The sequence below is a fragment of the Choloepus didactylus genome, chromosome 2, assembly GCF_015220235.1.
Source record: "Choloepus didactylus isolate mChoDid1 chromosome 2, mChoDid1.pri, whole genome shotgun sequence".
In the NCBI taxonomy this organism is placed as follows: domain Eukaryota; kingdom Metazoa; phylum Chordata; class Mammalia; order Pilosa; family Megalonychidae; genus Choloepus; species Choloepus didactylus.
In genome coordinates this window covers 25,262,527-25,287,267 of record NC_051308.1, presented here as the reverse complement: position 1 = coordinate 25,287,267, position 24,741 = coordinate 25,262,527, and the positions used below count along the sequence as shown (strand labels likewise).

At 37.2% G+C, this 24,741-nt stretch overlaps 1 protein-coding gene across 1 annotated transcript in view; it reads right to left on the bottom strand.

Annotated features, from left to right (window-relative positions):
• FMN2 (formin 2) overlaps positions 1 to 24,741 on the bottom strand; it is a 408,121-nt gene that overhangs the window by 106,084 nt on the left and 277,296 nt on the right. Inside the window, exon 14 of the mRNA XM_037821962.1 lies at positions 171 to 263. Within this exon, the coding sequence (XP_037677890.1) occupies positions 171 to 263 (93 nt within the window). The remainder of the gene's footprint in view (positions 1 to 170; positions 264 to 24,741) is intronic.

Sequence of the window (24,741 nt, the reverse complement as noted above, 5' to 3'; positions counted from 1 at the left end):
AGCATGTACAGAAAATTGCTCTTCTCTCACAACTGTGTGATTCATGATCGCACTTAATCTGTTTTCCTGTAACAACAAAATAATCTCTTTTAAGTCAATGTGTACAAAAAAATTGCCTCAACCTTTCTACTGAAAGGGAGGAAAATACAATACCTCTTTTTGGAATTTACCTTGAATAATAAACTGTTCCATATTTTCTTTGAAAGGTTGGATGTGCTCTTTTGAGGATACCTGGTACACTTTCCCCGCTTCAACCTCACAGGCTGAAATTAAAGAGAGATATTGTTTAGAACATCACAGTGTGAATGGGGCATTAAAGCAATTTTTATAAACATACTAACAGTAAGAAAATTCAGTAACCACACTAACTGTCATATGTTCTACATATATTTTGGAAACATCTGAATACTGACAAAAGGAACCTGAGACCAAGGCTTCATTTTGGGGAACCATAAAAGGAAATTCTTAAGGATCTTAAGAATTGTAGCCTTGGTCAAGTTACTTAACCTCTGCAATTCAGGCTCTTCATCTGTAGAAAGAGCCTACCTCAGTGCTATTATAAGGATCAAATCAGTTAATAAAGTGTTAGAACAGTGCCTGCTGCATGGTAAGCACTATATCAGTATTTCTCATTCTTATCATCATCATCATCATCATCACCATCATCGACTGATTTCTCATGCAAGTTTATTCCCAATTAAAGTCAAAATTTCTGAAAAATAAGGAAGAATAGTGGTGATAATATTAGTATAGCACCAATAATTATGGAGCATCATGCCAGATGCCTTTTACCTACTATTTACTTAATCTTTAGAATAAGATAGTAAATAGATATTATTACATTCATTTTACAGCTGAAAAAATTAAAGCTCAGAGGGGGTGCTAATTTGCTCAAGGGTCTACAGATAATAAGTAGCATATCCGTAATTGAAATCCTGATCTGATTTCGCAGTTTGTATTCTCTCTACGATAAGCTGTGGTGTCAAAAATGTCCTAAGCATAGATTCAACTCTGGGTTCATTAAGAAGTATTTCTAAGAAAAATCCTAAATAAATCTCTGGCATTGTGGTGGCAGCAAGAAATGTGAGCCCAGAAGAACATAATTCAAACTTGAAAAGTATTTAAAAGACAACACTTAGGACAAATACATAACTGGCTCAAGAAAACATAATCTCACTGCAGTTCCTAAAGCAAGGTTGTCAATTCTCCAAGGACCCTTTGTAATTTTACTTCTTAAGATCTTTTATTTCTCTTATAAAACAATTTTTTTCCCCATTTGTCTTCCTTCAGGACATTAGCTTGCCTAAGCAGGAGAATACAGAACAGTATTGTGAGCACACATTCTCCCCATCAAACACAAAAGACAATTAGGCTTAGTAAAATATAAGACCATTTTATGTACATCTTGGGTTCTCTCTGCTCATCTGCCCCTATAAGCTTCACTCTCTGCCTGAGCAATCTTGCTAACTGACTGCCGGTGACTGTCCAATCTACATCTCTAGCCAAGTTACCTCATAGTCCAGACTCATAGATTAAAATTCCAGAGACATCAAACACTCAGCATATTTAATACAGAACTCATCACAACCTTCTCTAAACTTGCTACCTCCCTTACTCTCCCTCCCATAGTGGTACCACCATCCACCCTAAATAACTCAAGCCAAAACAAGAGAGTTCTTCACTCCCTTATCCTTATCCCAATATCCTGTTGATTTAATGTACTAAACAAACTCTATTCTCCATTTTTTCTCTATTCTGATACAACATAGCCTTAAAGTTCTCATGGGGGCTACTTTAAAAACCTCTTATTTGAGTTTCCTACATCCAATCTTCCAGAGATCCATGCCTGCCCTTCCTCTGAGCTTTAAAAGACATTCAAAGACACCTGACTAATTACTTAAAATTGTCTGCTGACCTCTGCCCACACAGCCACACCCTGAATATAGGAAAAATTTCAAAACCTATAATACAAAATATATTACTTTCCACAGTACTCTACCCACAAATCATCTCTCTTTCCCCCTTACCCTCCCCAGTAACATTTTTTGCTGAATCAATGCAAGCTCTCTTGCTTCTCTTGTCTCCTTTGCTTAAAACGCTTCTCTCCCTACCCACATCTTTTAACTTATTAATTTCCACTAATACCTGATGACTTATCTCAGTCGTAACTGCCCCTATTAAGCACTTCCTAATCACTTCCACATCACCTGCTTTCCTCTAGTCTCCACCATCAGAGGCTTTTAAGGCCAAAATGAATCAGTATGGGCCTTAATGCAGTATGACTAGAGTCCTGAGAAGCAGAGAAAATTTAGACACAGGGAGTCAGTAGAAGAGAGGAGACATGGAGGCAGAGATTGAGTTATGAATTGCCAGCAAACCACTACTGGAACGCCAGACTGCAGAGAAAACGTGATACTGCTGACACCTTGATTTTGGACTTCTAGTCCCCAAATATCTGAGACAATAATTCTGGTTGTTTAAAGCAACAAGTCTGTTGTATTTGTTATAGAAATCTTGGCAAACTAAGACAGTAACAATTGTTTCATTTCCTACTTTTTTATTAGAAAAAAGGATGTGATAACCATCTTTTTCTTCATGCTTCTCTACAGGGTCTGGAGGTCTAGCATGCTATAAGAACAGCCTAACACCAGGAACTTGCAAAAGTTAATCTAAAGGGTCTTGTACCTTAATGGAGGATTTCTGTCAGGTAGAAAAGCAGTTAGATCAGAGGCTGACCATTACAAAGTCTTCTAAAGTGTGCCAAAATTTTTCATCTTTTTAAATATTTCATAATTTAAATTTATTCATACTGAATTTTTAAAATGTCCTTGGTCCAAGTTCTAGAGTTTATATATTCTTAATCAATACTACATACGAATTTGTTCAATGTGCTAAGATAACATATAAGGAATTGGGAAATTTCTTTGGAAGATTGGGCCCCATTCTTTTCTCTTAACTCATGGTACATAACATATCATCCTGGCTATTACTTATCTTCTTAGAGTTTAGTATGTAACTATGTAAATTAAAACAAACAAACAAACAAAAAAAAAAACCAAGCACTACAATCTTACAAAACTTGAAGGACCATTTAGAAACATTATTAAAAACAGAACAAAGATAAAGTCCCTGGAAAACGTGCATTACAAACAAATCCAAATACTTAAAAACATTTGTTAGGAGGCTGTTGGCATAACTTAGTAATTCCAATCAGTTTTTGTTTAATATAAAGACCTTTCTGATCCAAAAAGATTTTGTGTTATGTTAAAGAGCTAATATTGAAAACCATGAGTTAGACTTCCAAATACAAAGGAAAATCCAGCTAGAGAAAAGGACGAACAAAGTTCTCTCAGATATTCCCACTGAGAAATGGGTTCCAACACATCAATGGCATCCATAGATTGGCATGTTATAGGATATAGCAAATGCCATTTTATCACTGTCTGATTAAAGCAAGAACTTCACGTGCCACTCTCTGAAATGAACCATGATCACGAAGAGTCTGTTTTTTATTTTTTCATTTTTTAGGGAATTGGAATATTCCAGCTGTAACTTATGCAAGTCTTCAAGTTGAATCAATGTTAATCACAGTTTAGAGTCTCTGTTAGCTTCCCGAAGGCTTCACTGGCATCAACAAACCTGCCTCAGCAAGTTTGAAGGAAGCCACATAACAGATACAAAGTAGAACAAGACTGATCAGATCAGAAAATCCACTCTCCGGAAACCAAATTGTTTCCCACGTAAGCCAGGTTTGTATATCATATTGGGTTCATTTTCAGGAAACAGAAATCACTCGAGCTACTCAAAGAACATAGAGGGTCAGTGCAGACAATGAACTGCTTACAAAATTGTTAAAGGGGCAGGAAGATTGGTCGCTACACTTGGTCTTGAGGGATTGTTCCCAGAACAAAACCACAGAACTGTCCTGCCAAGAAGCTGCTACCTACACTATAATCAGGAAGGTGGTCAAAGAGGCCACACAGGGACTTTTGTTTGCAAGAAAATACCACCTATGCCATGCAGTGGGCACACAGAATCAAGTGTTGGCTTTAGAGTCAAACCTCACCTGCTAACTCCTCACCATCAAATAGACAATTGTGTCAGTGCTCTGCATGGGCACTGGAACATTGCCTCAGAAAACCCCAACTTCTCTTGCCAGCAGAACAACACAGAAGCAGCAAAAAATGGTGTCCGTCTCACCACTTCTCATGAGTAAATGTACTGGCAAGAGCTACAATCACATGTAGAACCAAAACTCCAAGGGAGTCTGGGAAATATTGTTTTGGGCATTCCAGCCTCTGAAATATAGGAAGATGCACCAAAAGGCTGGCATAGATGAGGAAGACATATTCAGAAAGTCAGCATTCAATACTTTCTACTAATCACTGGAGGACATAACTGAGATAACTGGGTTACCTAAATAAATGATGAAAACATAAAGAAGCTCTGATTGGCCAATAGGAATGGCGCTTGCATTATTTAAATCATGACCATATTTTAGAAATACACTTTCATTTTGCTTTAAAACCACCACTATGTGTCTTTTAAGGAGTCCACATATTTCTAAAGAATAGAGTAAGGAAAGTATAACCTCAAGATGGGTCAAGTCTTTTAAAAGAAGACAGAAAAAGCACTGAAAAAAAAAAAAGCTAAGACTTGAAGAACTTATAAGCAGCTGTATATAATACACAAAAGATAATTACTCAAAATATATAACAAGTTTAACAAATTAATAAGAAAAAGGCAAGTTGCAGAAGATATGTAAAAGGTAAATGAACACAGGAAAATATTTAATGTTACCCGTAACGCAGGTAACATTAAAAAAAGAATGGAATTCATTTTTACCTATCTGACTGGCAGACATGAAACAATATGCAAGTGTGTACGACCATGTGTAAAAATACTGCTGTTGAAAGTATAAATCGATTCAGCCATTTTGGAGGGCAATTTGTTACTCATTAAGACTGAAGCTGTGTACCTTATAGTGCAGCTATTCTACTTCTAGGTATTGCAAAAAGAATTAAAACAAAATAGTGTTACTGTGGCTAAGAGATTTAAAATGGATTCCAGGGGTCATTCTGGAGGTTATTCTTATGCAAATCTCAGTCCAATATCACAAACTGCTGAAGTATCAAAGCCAAAAGAAACAATGTTCTTCAAAACCCTAAGGACATCCAGACACTAGAACAAACCACAAGATAAGGAACTCAGTAAACTATCTAACCTGAAGGACATTTGGAGAACCCGAATATCCACCAATCACAAACAACTTATGTAATCTTTTTCTTTTCCTACAAAAACCCTTGCCTGGAGGTGCCAAGACAGAACACTATTTGGGTTACTACCTGAATCCATGCTCCCCGAATTGCAATTCTAAGACCCCAAGTAAACATCTTTGTTGCCATGCAGCTTAGTTTGCAACTTCTCGATGGACATAAGGGAAATACTCAAATGTGTTCAAAAAGTGATGTTCATGGATTTTCATGGCACCACTATTTTTAGTACAAAAACTAAGAATTTAAACACTGATCAAAAGGAAAATGGGTAAATGGTAATATAAACACAATAGAATACTACATAAACAAAAACAAAACTAAATAGATTTTCTACGTATAGGGTTAGAACTAAAAAACATTGATGAGTAACACAAATTGCAGGATGGTAGAATGATTGAATTAATAAAAACAATTAAAAACACAGATTCAAAACTATACTTTATGACATGAATATATGTGCATGTATATGTATGTGTGTGTGTGTGTGTGTGTGTGTGTGTGTGTGTGTGTGTGTGTGGGCATGCTTGCGAGATATGGAGAATGATCAAAAAATATATATTACAAGTTTATACACCAAATTCATTGCAAAGGGATGGGGGGAAGAGACTAAGTAAGACAGTTAAAAAGGACTCAAGTTTTATTTGTCATGTTTGTCATGTTGAAAAAAACAACAAATGCTTTTTATGCAAACTCACTTTACCCTTAAAGAGAATTAATTTAACATATAATGGTCCATCATGTATAGTTTTGATGAGATGTGGTTGTCTAAGTGCTGCAGGTACTCTCTACTTTCATGATTATCCTGTGATTGTCCAGACCAGAGCTGAAGGTTGTGCTATAATCACATGCAAAAATTTCCCTAAGGTAGGAAAAGAAAGATATATACACAATTCATGATAATGATTTTAACAATAAAATAGATACATGGGATACAATGGGACACAGCCCAAAGAAAGAAATGTGTCAGGGAGGGCTTCCTTGAAATGGTGACACCTGAGCTAAAGCTCAAGTTTTAAAAGGACTTTTAACAGGTAAAGGGAAGAATATTAGGGCAGAGATACAGCATGAACCAAGAAAAAAAATCACCCAAATTAAATTAACAAATAGGAACAACAACAACAACAAAAGAATGGCAGGGTTTCCCAATTTATCATACGTGGACTTCTAAGACTTATAAAAAAAGGAGCTCAGGGTCAGGGGCTCCTGTCCACTTCCTAGTTTGGAGTGTTAAGGACAATCCAGCATGCCTCACCTATCCTGTAAAGCTTAGTTTTAATTTAAGAGTCTGTGGGCTGTCCAGCTGCATATGCAAGTACCTCTTTCCCTGATGATTTCCTTGTTGCTTCAGGGTGACAGTAAATGCATTAGTAACAACACCAACCAGATTTTTAAAGATTACTTAAAAGCTCCACTCTCCTGCAACAGTAAAAATATTCAACTTTTCTAAGACAGTACTAAGAAGATTATTACTCATTATCCTAAGCCATATTTAAGAAGATAGATGCAGCATTTTATAATCAAATAATAAAAGTACCCTAACCAAAAATTAACTTGCTCATAATATTTTACATACAGTTCTAGGATTCTTCAAATATGTTCATTGTAAACCATAATATTCTGAATAATTAACAAGTTGCTCAAACATTTAGGATCTGTACAAATAACTTAAATTCAAAGAATAAAGTTTAAATTCTAAGAATAAAATTATATAAAGGTTTTTTTAAGGTCTTACCTTGAATATAAAACTAAAATATTGTACAATGCACGCTAATACATTGCATATATGAACTTATCCTCCGACATTTTCTAAGAAATGTCAAATCATATCTGTAGGACTACATGATAATGTTTATCAAGGGAGTGATAAGCTTATGCAGAATCTTGCCACCCCCAAAAATGTCACTAAATGGAGACTTAAAGTGTAACTGCTGACATCTGTGACTGAGCAAGGAAAGGTACCCAAATCTCAGAGGCCCCTTCAGAGTCTGTGGAGTAGAACAGTCACTGCAGGTTGCCAAAATCTTCAGATTCCAGTATGACATGCATTGATGTTGGAACTGTAAGGAGTAACTGACACAGCAGGTATTCTATCTACATAAAGGGTGTTTTGGAAATGCACCATGCAATCAGGCTGCAATGAATGACATCTGTCAACTGAAACAGATGCCACTGGGGCTGTTTGCTTCAGGAAAGTTGTCTTGGTGGCGGGCTCCATTGTAGTATGAAACTAACTTATTTAAAAGTACTCAGTGGTAAAGCATATTTTTTTCAAGAAGCAAAAGTCTTGTGTGTGTGTTTTTAAGAGATAAAGCAACGGTTTGTCTAGAGTTTAATAAGTCAAAATTCAATACAGACCCCCTCCAGATTAAAATATTTTCTAGTTTGCTGCTTAACTTCTTTGGGCTGATAGGTTCACAGAATTAATAAAAGGTACATTTAAAACAAAGTAAAGTGGTGGGACTCAAAGGTCTTATAGGTTTGGGTTTTCTAAATTTACAGCATGAGAGAAGGCAGGAGGTATGGAAAGAACCACATAAAAGAAGGAAAAAGAACATATATACATGGTGAGGAAAGAGTATTAAAAGTAATCATAAAGATGGCAGCATAGAGAGGAGTGGAAGCTAAGTAGTCCCCCTGGAACAACTAAAAAAAAAACAGAAACAACTAGTAAACAATGCAGAGTAACTGTGGGGAGACAAACATGACCGTTCACTCATCATACACCAACCTGAATTGGGAGGAATGCCCAAGATCACAGCATAAAATATGTAAGTAAAAAACTGCGGCTCCAAGCCAGGAGATCCCTCCCCGCCACAGCCTGAGCTGCAAAGCACTGTGGTACCAGAGAGAAGCTCTCTCCCAGCAAGCAAATATAGCTCAGCTGAGCTCCAATTGGGCTTTTAATTAGAGAGTGTGGACTGCTCACTAAGAGCTACAAATCCCCAACAAGCAGACAGAGGCTTTGGGTGATGACTGACCTTGAAGAGCCAGAGGGTCGCCGCAGACTAGCCCTGAAGGGGACTTTCTGTTCTTTTTTCAGTTCAGTGGAGAAAGCCTCAGCCATTTTCAGTTCCCAGTGCTCTGATCCAGACAAGGGTGGATAGATCAGAGGCAGAGAGATACCATTGAAATGTGAATGACCTCCCCCTAGAGGGTCCATCTTCTCTAAGAGGAAAGGGGTGGGGCCCAGCTCTACTACCTGCCTTCCATTCAGAACCAGACCCCAGAGCCTGGGGAAAACAGCCACAGGCCACACCTCCTTACATCAGTCTAGAATTACAGGCTGACAGGTGCCACCTGCTGGGCAGAAAAGCACAGTGACCTGAGGCATCACAGGGTGTACCAATTTTCTAAGACACACCTTCTGGGAAACTGGATACTAAATATTTCTTCCTTCTGTGACCTGGGCCCATTCTGGTCTGGGAAAACCTGATTGGGATAACCAAGGAAACCATGCCTAAACAAGAGAAAACTACAACCTAACTAAGCAAAATGAAGTTGTGGCCCAGTCAAAGGAACAAACTTATACTTCAACTGAGATATAGGAATTGAAACAACTAATAATAAGTCAATTCAAAAAGTTTAGATATGGTGAAAGAGCTGAACCATATAATGAAAACACTGGACGTTAATAGATAGAAATTGAAAGTTCGAAAAACCAACTGGCAGAATCTATGGAAATGAAAGGCACAACACAAGAGATGAGAGACACAATGGAAACATACAACAGCAGATCTCAAGAGGCAGAAGAAAACACTCAGGAATTGGAGAATAAGGCACCTGAAAGCCTACACACAGAAGAACAGATGGGGAAAAGAATGGAAAAATATGAGCAACATCTCAGGGAATTGAATGACAATATGAAACGCTTGAATGTACATATCATGAATGTCCCAGAGGGAGAAGAGAAGGGAGAAGGGGCAGAAACAATAATAGAGGAAATAATCAATGAAAATTTCCCATCTCTTATGAAAGACATAAAATTTCAGATCCAAGAAGCGCAGCATACCCCAAACAGAACAGATCTGAATAGGCCTACACCAAGATACTTAATAATCAGATTATCAAACATCAAAGATAAAGAGAGAATCCTGAAAGCAGCAAGAGAAAAGCGATCTATCACATACAAAGGAAGCTTGTTAAGACTATGTGCAGATTTCTCAATAGAAACCGTGGAGGCAAGAAGGAAGTGGGGTGATATATTTAAGATACTGAAAGAGAAAAACCACCAACCAAGAATCCTATATCCAGCAAAACTATCCTTCAGATATGAGGGAGAGTTTAAAATATTCTCTGACAGACAATGAGAGAGTTTGTGAACAAGATACCTGCTCTACAGGAAACACTAAAGGAAGCACTGCAGACAGAAAGAAAAAGACAGGAGTGTGATGTTTGGAAAACAATTTTGGGAGATGGTAGCACAGCAATGTAAGTAAACTGAACAAAGATGACTGTGTATATGGTTGAAAGAGGAAGGCTGGGACCATGTGTGACATCAGAACAAAAAACAAATGATAAAGACTGGGACTGTGTAACTCAGGGAAACCTAGGGTGCTCAATGATTGTAATAAAAGGTACAAATATGTTTTTACATGAGGTAGAACAAATGAATGTCAACATTGCAAGGTGTTAAAAATAGGGTGGGATTGGGGGGAAAATACAATCAATGCAAACTAGAGGCTATAATTAACAGAAACCTTGTATTATGCTTCCTTTAATGTAACAAAGGCAATATACCAAAGCTAAATGCCTATGGGGGGGGTGGGGAATAGGGGAAGAGTATGTGACTCCTGGCATTGGTGATGTTGTCTGACTTTTTATTCTACTTTAGGTTAATGCTATCTTTCCTTTTGTCACTTCCTAGCTATCAAGTTTTGGCTTTTTTGTTTGTTTGTTTTTCTCTCTTTCTCTTTTTCTATTGCCTCTCTGCCTTCTTTGACTCTTCCTTCATCTTTATGGAAGAAATGGAGATGTCCTTACATAGAGAGCGGCAATGGTGCTCAATACATAAATACATGACTATATGGGGAACCAAAGATTGTTTACTTATGACAGAATGTACGGTGTGTGAACAAAACCATCTTAAAAGAAATGGGTTGATGAAGAAACCCTGAGGGCACTATATTGAGGAAACAAGTCAGACACATAAGGACAAATATTGCAGGGTCTCACTGACATGAACTAATTATAATATGTAAACTCCTAGACGTGAAATATAAGTTACCAGGATATAGAAATGAGGCTAAAGAATGGGAAGCAGTTGCTTATTATGAGCAGAATGTTCAACTAGGGTGAACTTAAATGTTTGGAAATGGACAGAGGTGATGGTAGCACGTTGTGAGAATAACTAACAGTGCTGAATAGTGTGTGAAGGTGGTGGAAATGGTAAGCTCAGAGTCACACATGTCACCAGAAGGAAAGTTGGAGGTTAAAAGATGGGAATGTATAAAACAGTGAATCTTGTGGTGGACAATATCCGTGAGTAACTATACAAATATTAGAAATCTCTCCCATGAACTAGAACAAATGTATGTCACTATAACTAGAAGTTAATAACAGACAGGCATATAGGGAAAAATATATGCCTATTGCAAACTATATACTACAGTTAGTAGTATTTTAACATTCTTTCATCAACAGTAACAAATGTACTATACCAAAACTATGAATCAATAATGGAGGGGGGCACGGTTATGATATGGGAGGATCTGAGTTTCCTTTTTTTGTCTTTATTTCTTTTCTGGAGTAGTGAAAATGTTCTAAAAATTGAAAAAAAAATTAATTGTGTTAATGGATGCACAGCTGTATGGTGGTGCCGTGGGCAATTGATTGTACTCTTTGGATAGTTGTATGGTATCTGAACAATCTCAATAAAAAAAATTTTTTTTTAATTTAAAAAAAAGAAATTATAAGAAAATTATAAAGCATTTGAAATGTAAAGTGAGTTACTGAAATGCTTAAGGAGGCACCATCTAGTCTCACTCAAAAGAATGATAAATGTCAGAGAGAAATGAAGTCAAGGATTTAGAGGATTTATGGGTTTTAAATTTGGGGAAGCTTCAAAGTCTACTAAATAGTTCTCAAAAGAAAAAGAATGGTAACTCTGACTTAAACATTTAAAGCTATTCTGGGAATTCAAAAGCAATTTATCAACACAGTTGTAATAACCTCTAACATACCCCATTCAGTTAAGAGGGAAATTATATGGAAATTGTCCAAATTTACCTAGGAGTCTCATGGATTGCTTAATATTCATTTAATATCATTTAATATTCCATTAACTGAGATGAAGAAATTGAAGGTATTTTTATAAGATCCAACAGAGAAGCAGCATACCACAATAGTTAATAAACCGGCCTTGGAAAGAGATAGAAATTGATTTGAACTGCACCTCTACCTTCCATTACCTGAAAGACCTTGGATAAAAGTTCCTGCATTTCACTAACTCATTTTCTCATTTGCAACATAAAGATAGCAACCTTATGCAGAGTAGGCTCGATGCAAGAGAGAAACGTATGTGAGATGCACAGAGTTTATGCTAGTGTCTCAATAAATGTTGTTATTCTTGTTTACTTTTTTTTTTTTTTTTCATTTTTATTGAGATTGTTCAGATACCATACAATTATCCAAAGATCCAAAGTGTACAATCACTTGCCCCTGGGTACCCTCATACAGCTGTGCATCCATCACACTTAATTTTTGTTCAATTTTTAGAAACTTTTCATTACTCCGGACAAGAAATAAAGTGAAAGATGAAAAAAGAAAAAAAGAAAAGGAAACTCTAATCCTCCCCTATCCCTAACCAACCCCCCTCAATTGTTGACTCCTAGTATTGATATAGTACGTTTGTTACTGTTTATGAAAAAATGTTGAAATACTACTAACTGTAGTATATAGTTTGTAATAGGTATATAGTTCTTTCCTATATGCCCCTCTATTATTAACTTCTAATTGTATTGTCATACATTTGTTCTGGTTCATGAAGTGATTTCTAGTATTTGTACAGTTGATCATGGACATTACCCACCACAAAGAATCAGACAATACCACCAATGTCAAGTGTCTAACATGCCTCTCCTATCCCCCCCCCTTATCTGCATTCACCTTGGTATATCACCTTTGTTACATTAAAGGAAGCATAATACAATGATTCTATTAGTTACAGTCTCTAGTTTATGCTGATTGCACCCCTCCCCCAATGCCTCCCCATTTTTAACACCTTGCAAGGTTGACATTTGCTTGTTCTCCCTCGTAAAAGAACATATTTGTACATTTTATCACAATTGTTGAATACTCTAGATTTCACCAAGTTACACAGTCCCAGTCATTATCTTTCCTCCTTTCCTGTGGTGTCTCACGTGCTCCCCATCTTCCTCTCTCAACCGTATTCATAGTTACCTTTGTTCAGTGTACTTACATTGTTGTGCTACCATCTCCCAAAATTGTGTTCCAAACCACACACTCCTGTCTTCTATCACCCTGTAGTGCTCCCTTTAGTATTTCCTGTAGGGCAGGTATCTTGTTCACAAAGTCTCTCATTGTCTGTTTGTCAGAAAATATTTTGAGCTCTCCCTCATATTTGAAGGACAGCTTTGCTGGATACAGGATTCTTGGTTGGTGGTTTTTCTCTTTCAGTATCTTAAACATATCACACCACTTCCTTCTTGCCTCCATGGTTTCTACTGAGAGATCCGCACATAGTCTTATTAAGCTACCTTTGTATGTAATGGATTGCTTTTCTCTTGCTGCTTTCAGGATTCTCTCTTTGTCTTTGACATTTGATAATCTGATTATTAAGTGTCTTGGCATAGGCCTATTCATATCTCTTCTGTTTGGAGTACGCTGCGCTTCTTGGATCTGTAATTTTATGTCTTTCTTAAGAGATGGGAAATTTTCATGAATTATTTCCTCTATTATTGCTTCTGCCCCCTTTCCCCTCTCTTCTCCTTCTGGGACACCAATGATACGTACATTATTGTACTTTGTTTCACCCTTGAGTTCCCGGAGACATTGCTCATATTTTTTCATTCTTTTCTCCATCTGCTCCTTTGTGTGTAGGCTTTCAGGTGTTTTGTTCTCCAGTTCCTGAGTGTTTTCTTCTGCCTCTTGAGATCTGTTGTTGTATGTTTCCATTGTGTCTTTCATCTCTTGTGTTGTGCCTTTCATTTCCATAGATTCTACCAGTAGGTTTTTTGAACTTTTGATTTCTGCCGTATACAGGTCCAGTGCTTCCTTTACAGCCTCTATCTCTTTTGCAATATCTTCTCTAAACTTTTTGAATTGATTTAGCATTAGTTGTTTAAATTCCTGTATCTCAGTTGAAGTGTACGTTTGTTCCTTTGACTGGGCCATAACTTTGTTTTTCTTAGTGTAGGTTGTAATTTTCTGTTGTCTAGTCATGGTTTCCTTGTTTATCCAAATCAGGTTTTCCCAGACCAGAACAGAGGGAAGAAATATTCAGTATCTGGTTTCCCTGCGGGTGTGTCTTAGAAAATTGCTCCACCCTTTGATGCCTTGGGTCACTGTGCTTTTCTGCCCAGCAGGTGACGCCTGTTAGCCTATAATTCTTGACCGGTGTGAGGAGGTATGGCCGTGTTCCCCCAGGCTCTGGGGTCTGGTTCTGAATGGAAAGGGCCCCACCCCTTTCCTCCTAGAGAAGACAGAGCCCCCCAGGTGGAGGTCATTAGCATTTCAATGGTCTCCCTCTCTGCTTGTGGTGTCTCCGCCCTTCCCCGAGTCACAGCCCTGGAAACTTAAAATGACTGGGGCTTTCTCCACTGAGCCGAAAAAGAAACAGATAGTCCCCTTCAGACCCAGTCAAGGCGACCCTCCGGCTCTCCCAGGTCAGTCGTCACCCAAAGCCTCCGTCTGTTTTTTGGGGCTGCGTACCTGTAGTGAGCAGTTCACACTCGCTACTTAAAACCCCAGTTGGAGCTCAGCTGAGCTGTATTCGCTTGCTGGGCGAGAGCTTCTCTCTGGCACCACGAGGCTCCGCAGCTCAGGCTATGGGGGAGGGGGTCTCACGACTTGGTTCCACAGGTTTTACTTACAGATTTTATGCTGTGTTCTCGGGCATTCCTCCCAATTCAGGTTGGTGTATGATGAGTGGATGGTCTCGTTTGTCCCCCCGCAGTTATTCTGGATTATTTACTAGTTGTTTCTGGTTTTTTGTAGTTGTTTCAGGGGGACTGCTTAGCTTCCACTCCTCTCTATGCCGCCATCTTGCCTGCCAGCAGCTCTCTTGTTTACTTTTATTAATTAGAAAAGGCACTAGTTTCTCTGAGATTGCAACTTTTAGAAAACAGTTTAGATGTTCTTGATAGGGGTGGTAGCTGCTTCCTACATTTACCTCAAAATTCCCTTTTTGCTTTTTTAATCCTCCAATATGTGTTAACCTAATTCCCTATGTTAAATTCTGCCTATTAAAATAATGTGTGGTTTCTATCTCCCTAATTTCATTCAGAACTAGGAGAAGCAGTAACCAAGATTAAATACATTATGTTTTTCTAACTACTCAACAGGCTTCTGGCACTAGTAACTAATTTTATTTTTACTGATTGCTCATAAATAATATCTGTCTGAATTGTTAATCATAAAATATACCGGTTTTTCAGATTAAGTTTTTTTTCCTTTTAAAAAAACATTTTATATTATTATTGTTAACCATTTTGCAAAGATATAAAGTCTTCTTAAACATAATTTGTTTCTTTAATTAAATTTCATGTTCATTAAAATTGTGTTTATTCTTGAATTTCCTAAGCTATATAATTTCTTCATAAAGGCTAAAAAAGGCTGAATTATGACACATTTTAAATTAGTGGAACCAGATGATTAAATTTCAACTCTATTTCAAACAAATTCCTGAGGGTTGCCTATTTTACTTGCCTCTCAAATGAAATTATCAAAGATGTCATACGTGTACCGGAATAAATACAGCATGTACACAAGATATAAAGAAGAATTAAATGATCACCCTTACATCCAGTTTCCAAGTTAAGAAACAAAATATCATCAATACTTCTCAAGAGCCCTATGTGTCTCCTAAATCCCTTCCTGGGCCTAAGGAGTAACCACTACCTTCAATTTTGTATTTCTCATCCCCTTGATATCCTTAAACAAGTAATTGTTTTGTTTTTTATATAATTTAACTTTAGAAAATGAAATCATGTACTTTTCCTATGCCTGGCTGTTTCTCAAAATTGTGTTGATGAGATTTATCCATTTTTAAGGCAGGTAAGTAGTTCAATCACTAGATGCCCTTTAAAAGAAGATACCATAATTTATTCAATTTTTATTTTGTTGAAAAACATCAGAGAGGGGGGTTGGTGCTTCTCCTATAAATATGAACATAGTTGTACATTTCACCTGGTCACTTGTGAACTGGGGTAGATGCTAGTGTCCACGTGCTAGGTCAGAGAGTGTGGTCCTTTTTATTGTAACGAGGTATTACCAGATGGTTTTCCAAAGAAATTTCATCCATTTACACTTCCATCATCAGTGTAAAAGAGTTCTCATTAATTCACATCTTTGCCAATATTTCCCACTGTCTGATCTTTTAAAACTTTGCCAATCCGGTTGGGCGAAACGGCAAGTGGACTGTTTGTGATTCTAATTGTCATTTCCTTGATTATTAATGAGGCCGGCTTTTCACTTGTTTACCAGCTATTTGTGTTCCACACATATGAAATGAATCCACCCAATTCTTGTCTGTCACTTCTCTTTTTTTACTGTCTCTCTTAGTTAAAAGAAATTCTTACTTTTTTTTTAGTTGAATTTACCAGTTCTTTCTTTGATGGTTATCTAATTTGTCCCCTGGCTGCTTTCAAGAACTGATCTTTGACCCAGGTGTTCTGTTCTTACAATAAAATGTGTCTAGGGTGGAGATTTCATTTTATGATATTTGGGACTTTTTGTGATTCCTGAATCTTCTGTTTATGTCCTCCATAGAAAATTTTTAGAAATAGAAAAATAAATATTTCATCTCCCTCAGTCTTTTTATTGTCTTGCCCTCACTCAATTATGTATATTTCTTTTTAAAAAAAATTTTTTTGTGAAATATAATATGTATACAGAACAATGATAACTTTCAAAGTACGGTTTAACAAGTAGTTACATAGGCAATTTCAAAGAGTGTTATGGGTTATACTTCCACAGTATCAAAAATTATTTCCTTATTGTGATATACAACATATATACAGAAAGGTGATAACTTTCAAAGTACAATTTAACGTGTAGCTATAGAGCAAATTTCAAAGAATGTTATGGGTTACAGCTCACCATTGAGTACTATGCCCACTGTGGGTTTTTCATATATGCCCTTTATCATATTGAAGAAGTTTCCTTCAATTCCTACCTTTTGAAGTGATTTTATCAAAAGTTGAATGTTTTTTCAGCACCTATTGAGAGGATCATATGATTTTTCCCTTTCAGTTTGTTAAAGTGTTATATTACATTGATCGGTTTTCTTGGGTTGAACCATCCTTGCATGCCTGGAATGAAGTGTACTTGGTCATGATGTATGATTTTTTACATGTATCTTTGGATTCCATTTACAAGTATTTTGTTGAGATGTTTTGCACTTATATTCATTAGGGTGATTGGCCTGTAGTTTTTCTTTCTTGTAGTATCTTTACCTGGGTTTTGGAATTAGAGTGATGTTAGCTTTGCAAAATGAGTTAGTGCTCCTTTTTCTTCAATTTTTTGAAAGAGATTGAGCAGGCATGGTGTCAGTTATTTTAGGAAAGTTTGGTAAAATTCCCCTGTGAAACCATCTAGCCCTGGGCTTTTATTTGTAGGAAGCTTATTGATGACTTATTGGATCTCTTTACTTCTGATTGCTTTGTTGAAGTCTTCTATTTCTTCTCAGGTCAGTCTAGGCTGTTCATGTGTTTCCAGGAAATTATCCTTTTACTCTAAATTGTCCAGTTTGTTGGCATACAGTTGTTCATAGTATCCTCTTATGATTTTTTAAAATTTCTTCTAGATACACAGTAATGTCCTTCCTCTCATTTATGATTTTGTCTGTTTGGATCTTCTTTTTTGAACTTTGTCAGTCTAGCTAAGGGTTTGCCTTCTCAAAGAACCAACTTTTGCTTTTACTTATTCTCTACTGTTTTTTGTTCTCCATATCATTTATTTCTACTTTAATCCTTATTTCTGTTCTTCCACTTGCTTTAGGATTAGTTTGCTGATCATTCTCTAGCTTCTTCAGTTGTTCCCTTAGGTCTTTGATTCTAGCTGTTTCGTCCTTTTTAATATATGCATTTAGAGCTATAAATTCCCCCCTCAGCACTGCCTTCACTACATCCCATAGGTTTTTTTTTTTATTGTGAAATATAACACAAAAACAGAAAAGTGATAACTTTCAAAGTATTATTTAACAAGTAGTTAGAGAGCAAAATTCAAAGAATGTTATGGGTCACAGTTCCACAATTTCAGTTATTTCCTTATTGAGAGGCATAACATATATTCTGTGTTTACTTTTTTTTTTAATTGACATTGTTCACATACCATACAATTATCCAAAGATCTAAAGTGTACAGTCAATTGCCCCCAGTACCATCATACAGCTGTGCATCCATCACAATTTTTTTTTCAATTTTTAGAATATTTTCATTACTCCAGAAAAGAAATGAAGACAAAAAAAGGAAACTCAAATCCTCCCATACCCCTAACCACCCTCCCCTCCATTGTTGACTCATAGAATTGGTATAGTACATTTATTACTGTTGATGAAAGAACATTAAAACACTACTAACTATGGTATATAGTTTGCAATAGGTCTATTTTTTTCCCAACACACCCTCTATTGTTAACTTCTAGTTATAATATCATACATTTGTTCTGGTTCATGAAAGAGATTTCTAATATTTGTATAGTTAATCATGGACATTGCCCACCACAAGGTTCAAAGTTTCATATATTCCCATCTTTTAACTTCCTACTTTCCTTCTGGTGACATATGTGACTCTGAGCTTCCCCTTTCCACCACATTCACGCACCATTCAGCACTGTTAGTTATTCTCACAAAGTGCTACCGTCACTTCTGTTCATTTCCAAACATTTAAGTTCAACCTAGTTGAAAGTTCTGCTAGTAATAAGCAACCACTCCCCATTCTTTAGCCTCACTCTATATTCTGGTAACTTACACTTTGTGTCTATCGGTTTACATATTATAATTAGTTCATATCAGTGAGACCCTGCAATATTTGTCCTTATGTATCTGACTTATTTCACTCAATGTAGTGCCCTCAAGGTTTCTTCATCAACCCATGTCTTTTAAGACAGCTTTGTTCACACACCATACATTCCATCCTGAGTAAACAACTGATGGTTGTTTACTGTAGTCACATATTTATGTATTCACCACCTTCACCACTCTCTATACAAAGACATCTCCATTTCTTCCACAAAGCAGGAGGAAGAGTCAAAGAAGGTAGAGAGACAAAAGAAAAAGACAAAAGAGAAAGAAAAAAAAAACAACATGACAGCTGGGAAGCAACAAAAGGAAAGAAAGCATTAAAGTAGAATAAAGAGTTAGATAACATTACCAATGCCAAGAGTCCCATACCCCTCCCTGATGTCCTCCTCTTATATGCATTTAAGCTTTGGTATATTGCCTTTGTTACATTAAAAGAAGCATAATACAACGTTTCTGTTAATTATAGTCTCTAGTTTGCATTGATTGTATTTTCCCCCAATATCTATTTTTAACACCTTGCAAGGTTGACATTCAGTTGTTCTCCCTCATGAAAAACATATTTGTACATTTTATCACAATTGTTGAGCACTCTAGGTTTCACTGAGTTAGACAGTCCCAGTCTTTATCTTTCCTCTTTCCTTCTAGTGTCCCACATGCTCCTAACCTTCCTCTTTCAATCATACTCACAGTCATCTTTGTTCAGCATACTTACATTGCTGTGCTACCATAACCCAATTTTCCAAACCTCTCACTCCTGTTTTTTTCCTATCTGTATGTAGTGCTCCCTTTAGTATTCCCTATAGAGCAGGTATCTTGTTCACAATCTCTGTCATTGTCTGTTTGTCAAAGAATATTTTAAACTCTCCCTCATATTTGAAGGACAGTTTTGCCAGATATAGAATTCTTGGTTGGCAGTTTTTCTCTTTTAGTATCTTGAATATATCACGCCACTTCCTTCTTGCCTCCATGGTTTCTGCTGAGAAATCTGCGCATAGTCTTATAAAGCTTCCTTTGTATGCGACGGATCACTTTTCACTCGCTGCTTTCAGGATTCTCTGTCTTTGAGTTTGAAAATCTGATTATTAAGTGTCTTGGCAGAGACCTGTCCATATCTATTCTGTTTGGGGTGTGCTACACTTCTTGGATCTATAATTTTATGCCTTTCATAAGAGATGGGGAATTTCATTGATTATTTCTTCTATTATTGTTTCTGCCCCTTTTCCCTTCTCTTCTCTCTCTGGGACACCCATGATATGTACATTCAAGCGTCTCATGTTGTCATTCAATTCCCTGAGATGTTGCTTGTATTTTTCCATTCTTTTCCCCATCTGTTCTTCTGTGTATAAGATTTCAGGTGCCTTGTTCTCCAGTTCCTGAGTGTTTTCTCCTGTGTCTTGAGATCTGCTGTTGTATGTCTCCATTGTGTCTTTCATCTCGTGTTGTGCCTTTCATTTCCACAGATTCTGCCAATTGTTTTTTCGAACTTTCAATTTCTACCTTATGTACACCCAGTGTTTTCATTATATGTTTCATCTCTTTTGTCATATCTTCCCTAAACTTTTTGAATTGATATAGTACTAGTTGTTTCAATTCCTATATCTCAGTTGAAGTGTAAGTTTGTTCCTTTGACTGGGCCATACCTTCGCTTTTCTTAGTGTAGGTTGTAATTTTCTGTTATCTAGGCATCTGGTTTCCTTGCTTACCCCAGTCAGGTTTTCCCAGACCAGAATGGGCTCAGGTCCCAAAATGAGGAAATATTCAGCACCAAGTTTCCCTGAGGGTGTGTCTTAGAAGATTGACACACCCTGTGAGACCTCAAGGTGCTGTGCTTTTCCTAACCTGCTCAGCAGGTGGTGCCCAACAGCCTGTTCCTCCCAACTGGTGTAAGGAGGTGTGGCCCCTTTAATTCTCAGCTTAAGTTGTTTCTGGTTTGATTGTTTTCCCCCAGGCCCTGGGGTCTTGTTCTGAATGGAAGGTGGGTAGTAGGGCTGGGCACCACCTCTTTCCTTTTAGGGAAGATACACTCCCTAGGGAATTTTCGTTGGCAGTTAAATAGGTTCTTTGTCTCTCTGACTCCACTATCTCCACTCTTGTCTGGGTCAGAGCACTGGGAACTGAAAACGGCTGAGGTTTTCTCCATTGCAGAGTGCTGCAAACTGAAAATGGCTGAAGCTTTCTACAGTGAGCTGCTCAAGTTGATAAAGAGAAAAAGGGACAGAAATCCCCCTTTCAGAGTCAGTTCATAGGCCCCAGTTTCCCCCTTTGGCCAGAGCTAACCCCTGGTCCTCTAGGCTCCCCCTCCTAAGATAGAGAAGTCCCCTGGCTCTTCAAGGTCAGTCGTCTTTAAAAGCCTCTTTCTTCTTGTTGGGAATTTGCAGCTTGCATTGAGCAGTCCACGTCCACGAATTAAAACTCAGCTGGAGCTTGCCTGAGATATATTCGCTTGTTCAGAGTGCTGCTCTCTATCACAATGAGGCTTTTCAGTCTGTATTGTCATGGGGGGAAGGGGTTCCCAGCTTGCATCTGCAGTTTCCACTCACACATTCCTCACTGCGGTCTCAGGCATTCCTCCCAATCAAGGTTGGTGCACGATGTGTGGACACTCACAGTTGAACCCCAGCAGTTACTCCAGATCATTTACTAGTTGTTCCTCATGGTTTATTAGTTGGTCTGCAGGGATTAAATTCCACTCCTCTCTATGCTGCCATCTTCTTCCATCCTATTCTGCATTTCATCCCACTGGTTTTGATATTTTGTGTTCTCATTTTCATTCATCTCTAGATATTTATCCATTTCTCTTGCAATTTCTTCTTTTACACACTGATTATTTAATTGTAACCCATACTCTCCCTAGCCCTTCACTTTACTATTCTCCTTCTGGGACAGCAATAACTCTTATATTTGTGAATGTTCTGGTTCTTTCATGGTTAGTGACTTCTAGTTGCATTCCATTATGGTCAGAGAATGTGCTTTGAATAATTTCAATCTTTTTAAATTTAATGAAGTTTGTTTTGTGCCCCAGCATATGATCTATCCTGGAGAGTGTTCCATAAGCACTAGAGAAGAATGTATATCCTGGTAATTCGGGATGTAATGCTCTCTAGATATCTACTAAGTCTAATTCCTTTATCACATTGTTTAGGTTCTCAGCTTCCTTATTGGTCATCTGTCTAGGTGTTCTATATAGAGAAGAAAGTGGTGTATTGAAGTCTCCCATTATTATTGTAGAAACATCTATTGCTTCCTTCAGTTTTGCCAATGTTTATCTCAGGTACTTTGGAGCAACTTGGTTGGGTGTATAAACATTTATGATTGTTATTTCTTCTTGGTAAATTGTCCCTTTTATTAATATACAGTGCCCTTCTTTGTCTCTTATGACATCTTTGCATTTGAAGTCTAGTTTATCTGATATTAGTATTGCTACCCCTGCTTTCTTTTGCCTATAGCTTGCATGGAATATTTTTTCCCATCCTTACACTTTTAATCATTGTGTCACTGGGTCTAAGATGAGTCTCAGCATATTGATGGTTCATACTTTTAAATCCATTCTGCCAATCTGTATCTTTTGACTGGGTAGTTTAATCCATTCACATTCAATGTTATTACTGTGAAGGCAGTTTTTGAATCAGCCATCTTATCCTTTGGTTTTTAGTTGTCAGATCTGTCCCTGCCCCCTCATTTTTTTTCCTTTAAGTTACCCTTATTAATATTTTTTAGTTCTCTGCCCTCTCCAGATCTCTCTATCCTGTCTTTTTTTCTCAGCCAGTAGAACTCCCTTTAATGTTTCTTGCAGGGAAGTTCTCTTGTTAAAAAAAATTTCTTGGCATTTGTTTGTCTGTGAAAATTTTAAACTCTTAAGGAGAGCTTTGCTGGCTAAAGAATTCTTGGCTGAAAATTTTTCTCTTTCAGAATCTTAAATATGTCACGCCACTGCCTTCTCACCTCCATGGTGCCCTCTGAGTAGTAAGTACTTAGTCTTATGTGGTTTCCCTTGTATGTGGTGAATCACTTCTCTCTTGCTGTTTTCAGGACCTTCTCCTTCTCTTCAGCATTTGACAATCTAATTAGTATATGCCTCAGAGTGAGTTTATTTGTATTTATTCTATTTCAAGTTTGGTGGGCATCTTTATTTTGTATATTCAAGTCTTTTAGAAGATTTGGGAAGTTTTCCCCAACTATGTCTTCAAATACTCTTCCTAGCCCTTTACTCTTCTCCTTCTGGGACAACAATTCTTATATTTGTGCGCTTCATGTTGTCCATTGCTTCCCTGAGATCCAGTTCAAATTTTTCGATTTTTTTCACCATTTGTTCTTTTGTGTATTTGCATTCAATTGCCCTGCTCTCTAGTTCACTTATTCTTTCTTCTGCCCCTTCAAATCTGCTGTTGTGTGTCTCTAGTATATTTTTAATTTGATCAACAGTATCTTTTATTTCCATAAGATCTGCTATTTTTTAAATGTACTCTTTCAAATTGTTCTTTATCTTCTCCTAGAGTCTTCTTTTTCTTTAGCATTAAACTGCATTTATTGTTCCATATATCTTGAGACCCTAAAAGGAATGCTAAGTAGACAAGCAAAAATCTAAAATGATTAAGAGAGACCTGAGATTAAGAGTGAATGGTACAGAAAACGTTTCATCATACAAAAGCACAGGAAAAAGACAGAAAAGAAAGCTCTGTTTCTATATGGTCTGCAGGAGTTGCAGACATTTTCAAACTGAAGGTGGAAATACCTTGAGACAGTACTTCTTTGTATCAAAAAATTAATCCAATTTATGAATTAAATATAAAATGTCAAAGCTTTTACCCAGTGAAATACTTCATCTTCTGGGAAAGAATTCAAACTCAAAATTGTTCACCCCTATTTCCACATGAACAAAGATGAAATCCAAATAGTACATTCACATAGATATACTATTTGGTCAAATAGATACACTGTAATTAAAGTAGAATAAAAAAAAATTGGTCTGCTAGACCACAGTCCTCAAAAATGCTTGCTGATGAAATCTGGGAATGTTTTGGGTGAAGGGAAGACAAAGGTATAAGAGAAAAATAGAAAATAGTGGATTTCCTTTGAAAAGGACACTGGCAGACAAGCATTTGGTTCTGTGAAAGAGGAACTCTTTTTATAGAAAGAAGCTATTATGTGGTGTATAAAAAGCTCATATTAATAACCAGAATGTTTATCCATGATTGTACTAAAGCTCAATATTTGAGGAGACGCATAAGGGGTTTTTATGGTACATGTTAGTGTTTGATTAATGACATCTAGTGTTCCATAAACTATTTCATCTTGTTGATAATAGAAGTCCCTTAACACCAAGTCAGAAGCTATAAGCAAGAATACTTTTTGTCCCCCTGCTTAGGTCACCCATTTTCAATGTCTGGAGCAGGGCTTTAAAAATGTTTAAAATGAAAAGTAGGCAACAGAGCAGGATGTATGGGGGTGGAGAGGGGTGTTAATGGAGAAAGGGAAGGAAGAGAAAAAGAAAACCACGAGTTAAAAAGGCAATGGGACTTCAAAAATGAAAATAAAACAATTTTTTAAAAATGGAAACACAACCAAAAAGTTTGTCAATAAATCTGTGACAAAGCAAAAAACAGGAAAGTCTTTGTACCTATTGGATTTACACTGATCCTCTCACCAAGGTACTTCTGATAATGCAGTTTGCTTCAAGCCTACCTTTCTGGCTTGGCTCTTCCCTGATCTGGCATGATCACATCAGACATAGACTCGTAGACATGGTTTCCTCTGAGAGGGTGCAGTGTCTCTCTTACCTGACCACTGTGCACCATGTCAGCACAGCTCTCCACAGACAAATCACCTCAAGCTCTGCAGCAGCACTGTCTCCACCCCTGCCCCAGTTGAGCATGAAGTTCAGGCAATAAAAGCCAAATTGGCACAGAAAGTTAAATGTCCACGGTAAGTCTTTATATTCATTTTCAAACCACATACAGTGTAAAAAGACAGCAAAGGCTGCTTCTGGGAACTGTATCATCTACTGGCCTCTGCCAGAGAAGAAGGTAGTCTGCCTGCACCGTGTTCTCCACAGCCAGATACTCACTGTCTCCTGTGCTTACTCCCACAAGGAGGCTTGGCTATGGCAGTGACAGTGAGGAGATTTGCCTCTCATACTGCGCATTAGAAAGGTCTTCTTGTGCTTTCAATATGAAACATTTTATATGGTAAAATCCAATCCCAAGACTTCTTAGATTCAGTCTTCACACACTTTTAAGTGTGAGTTTATTTGGTACTGAATATAGT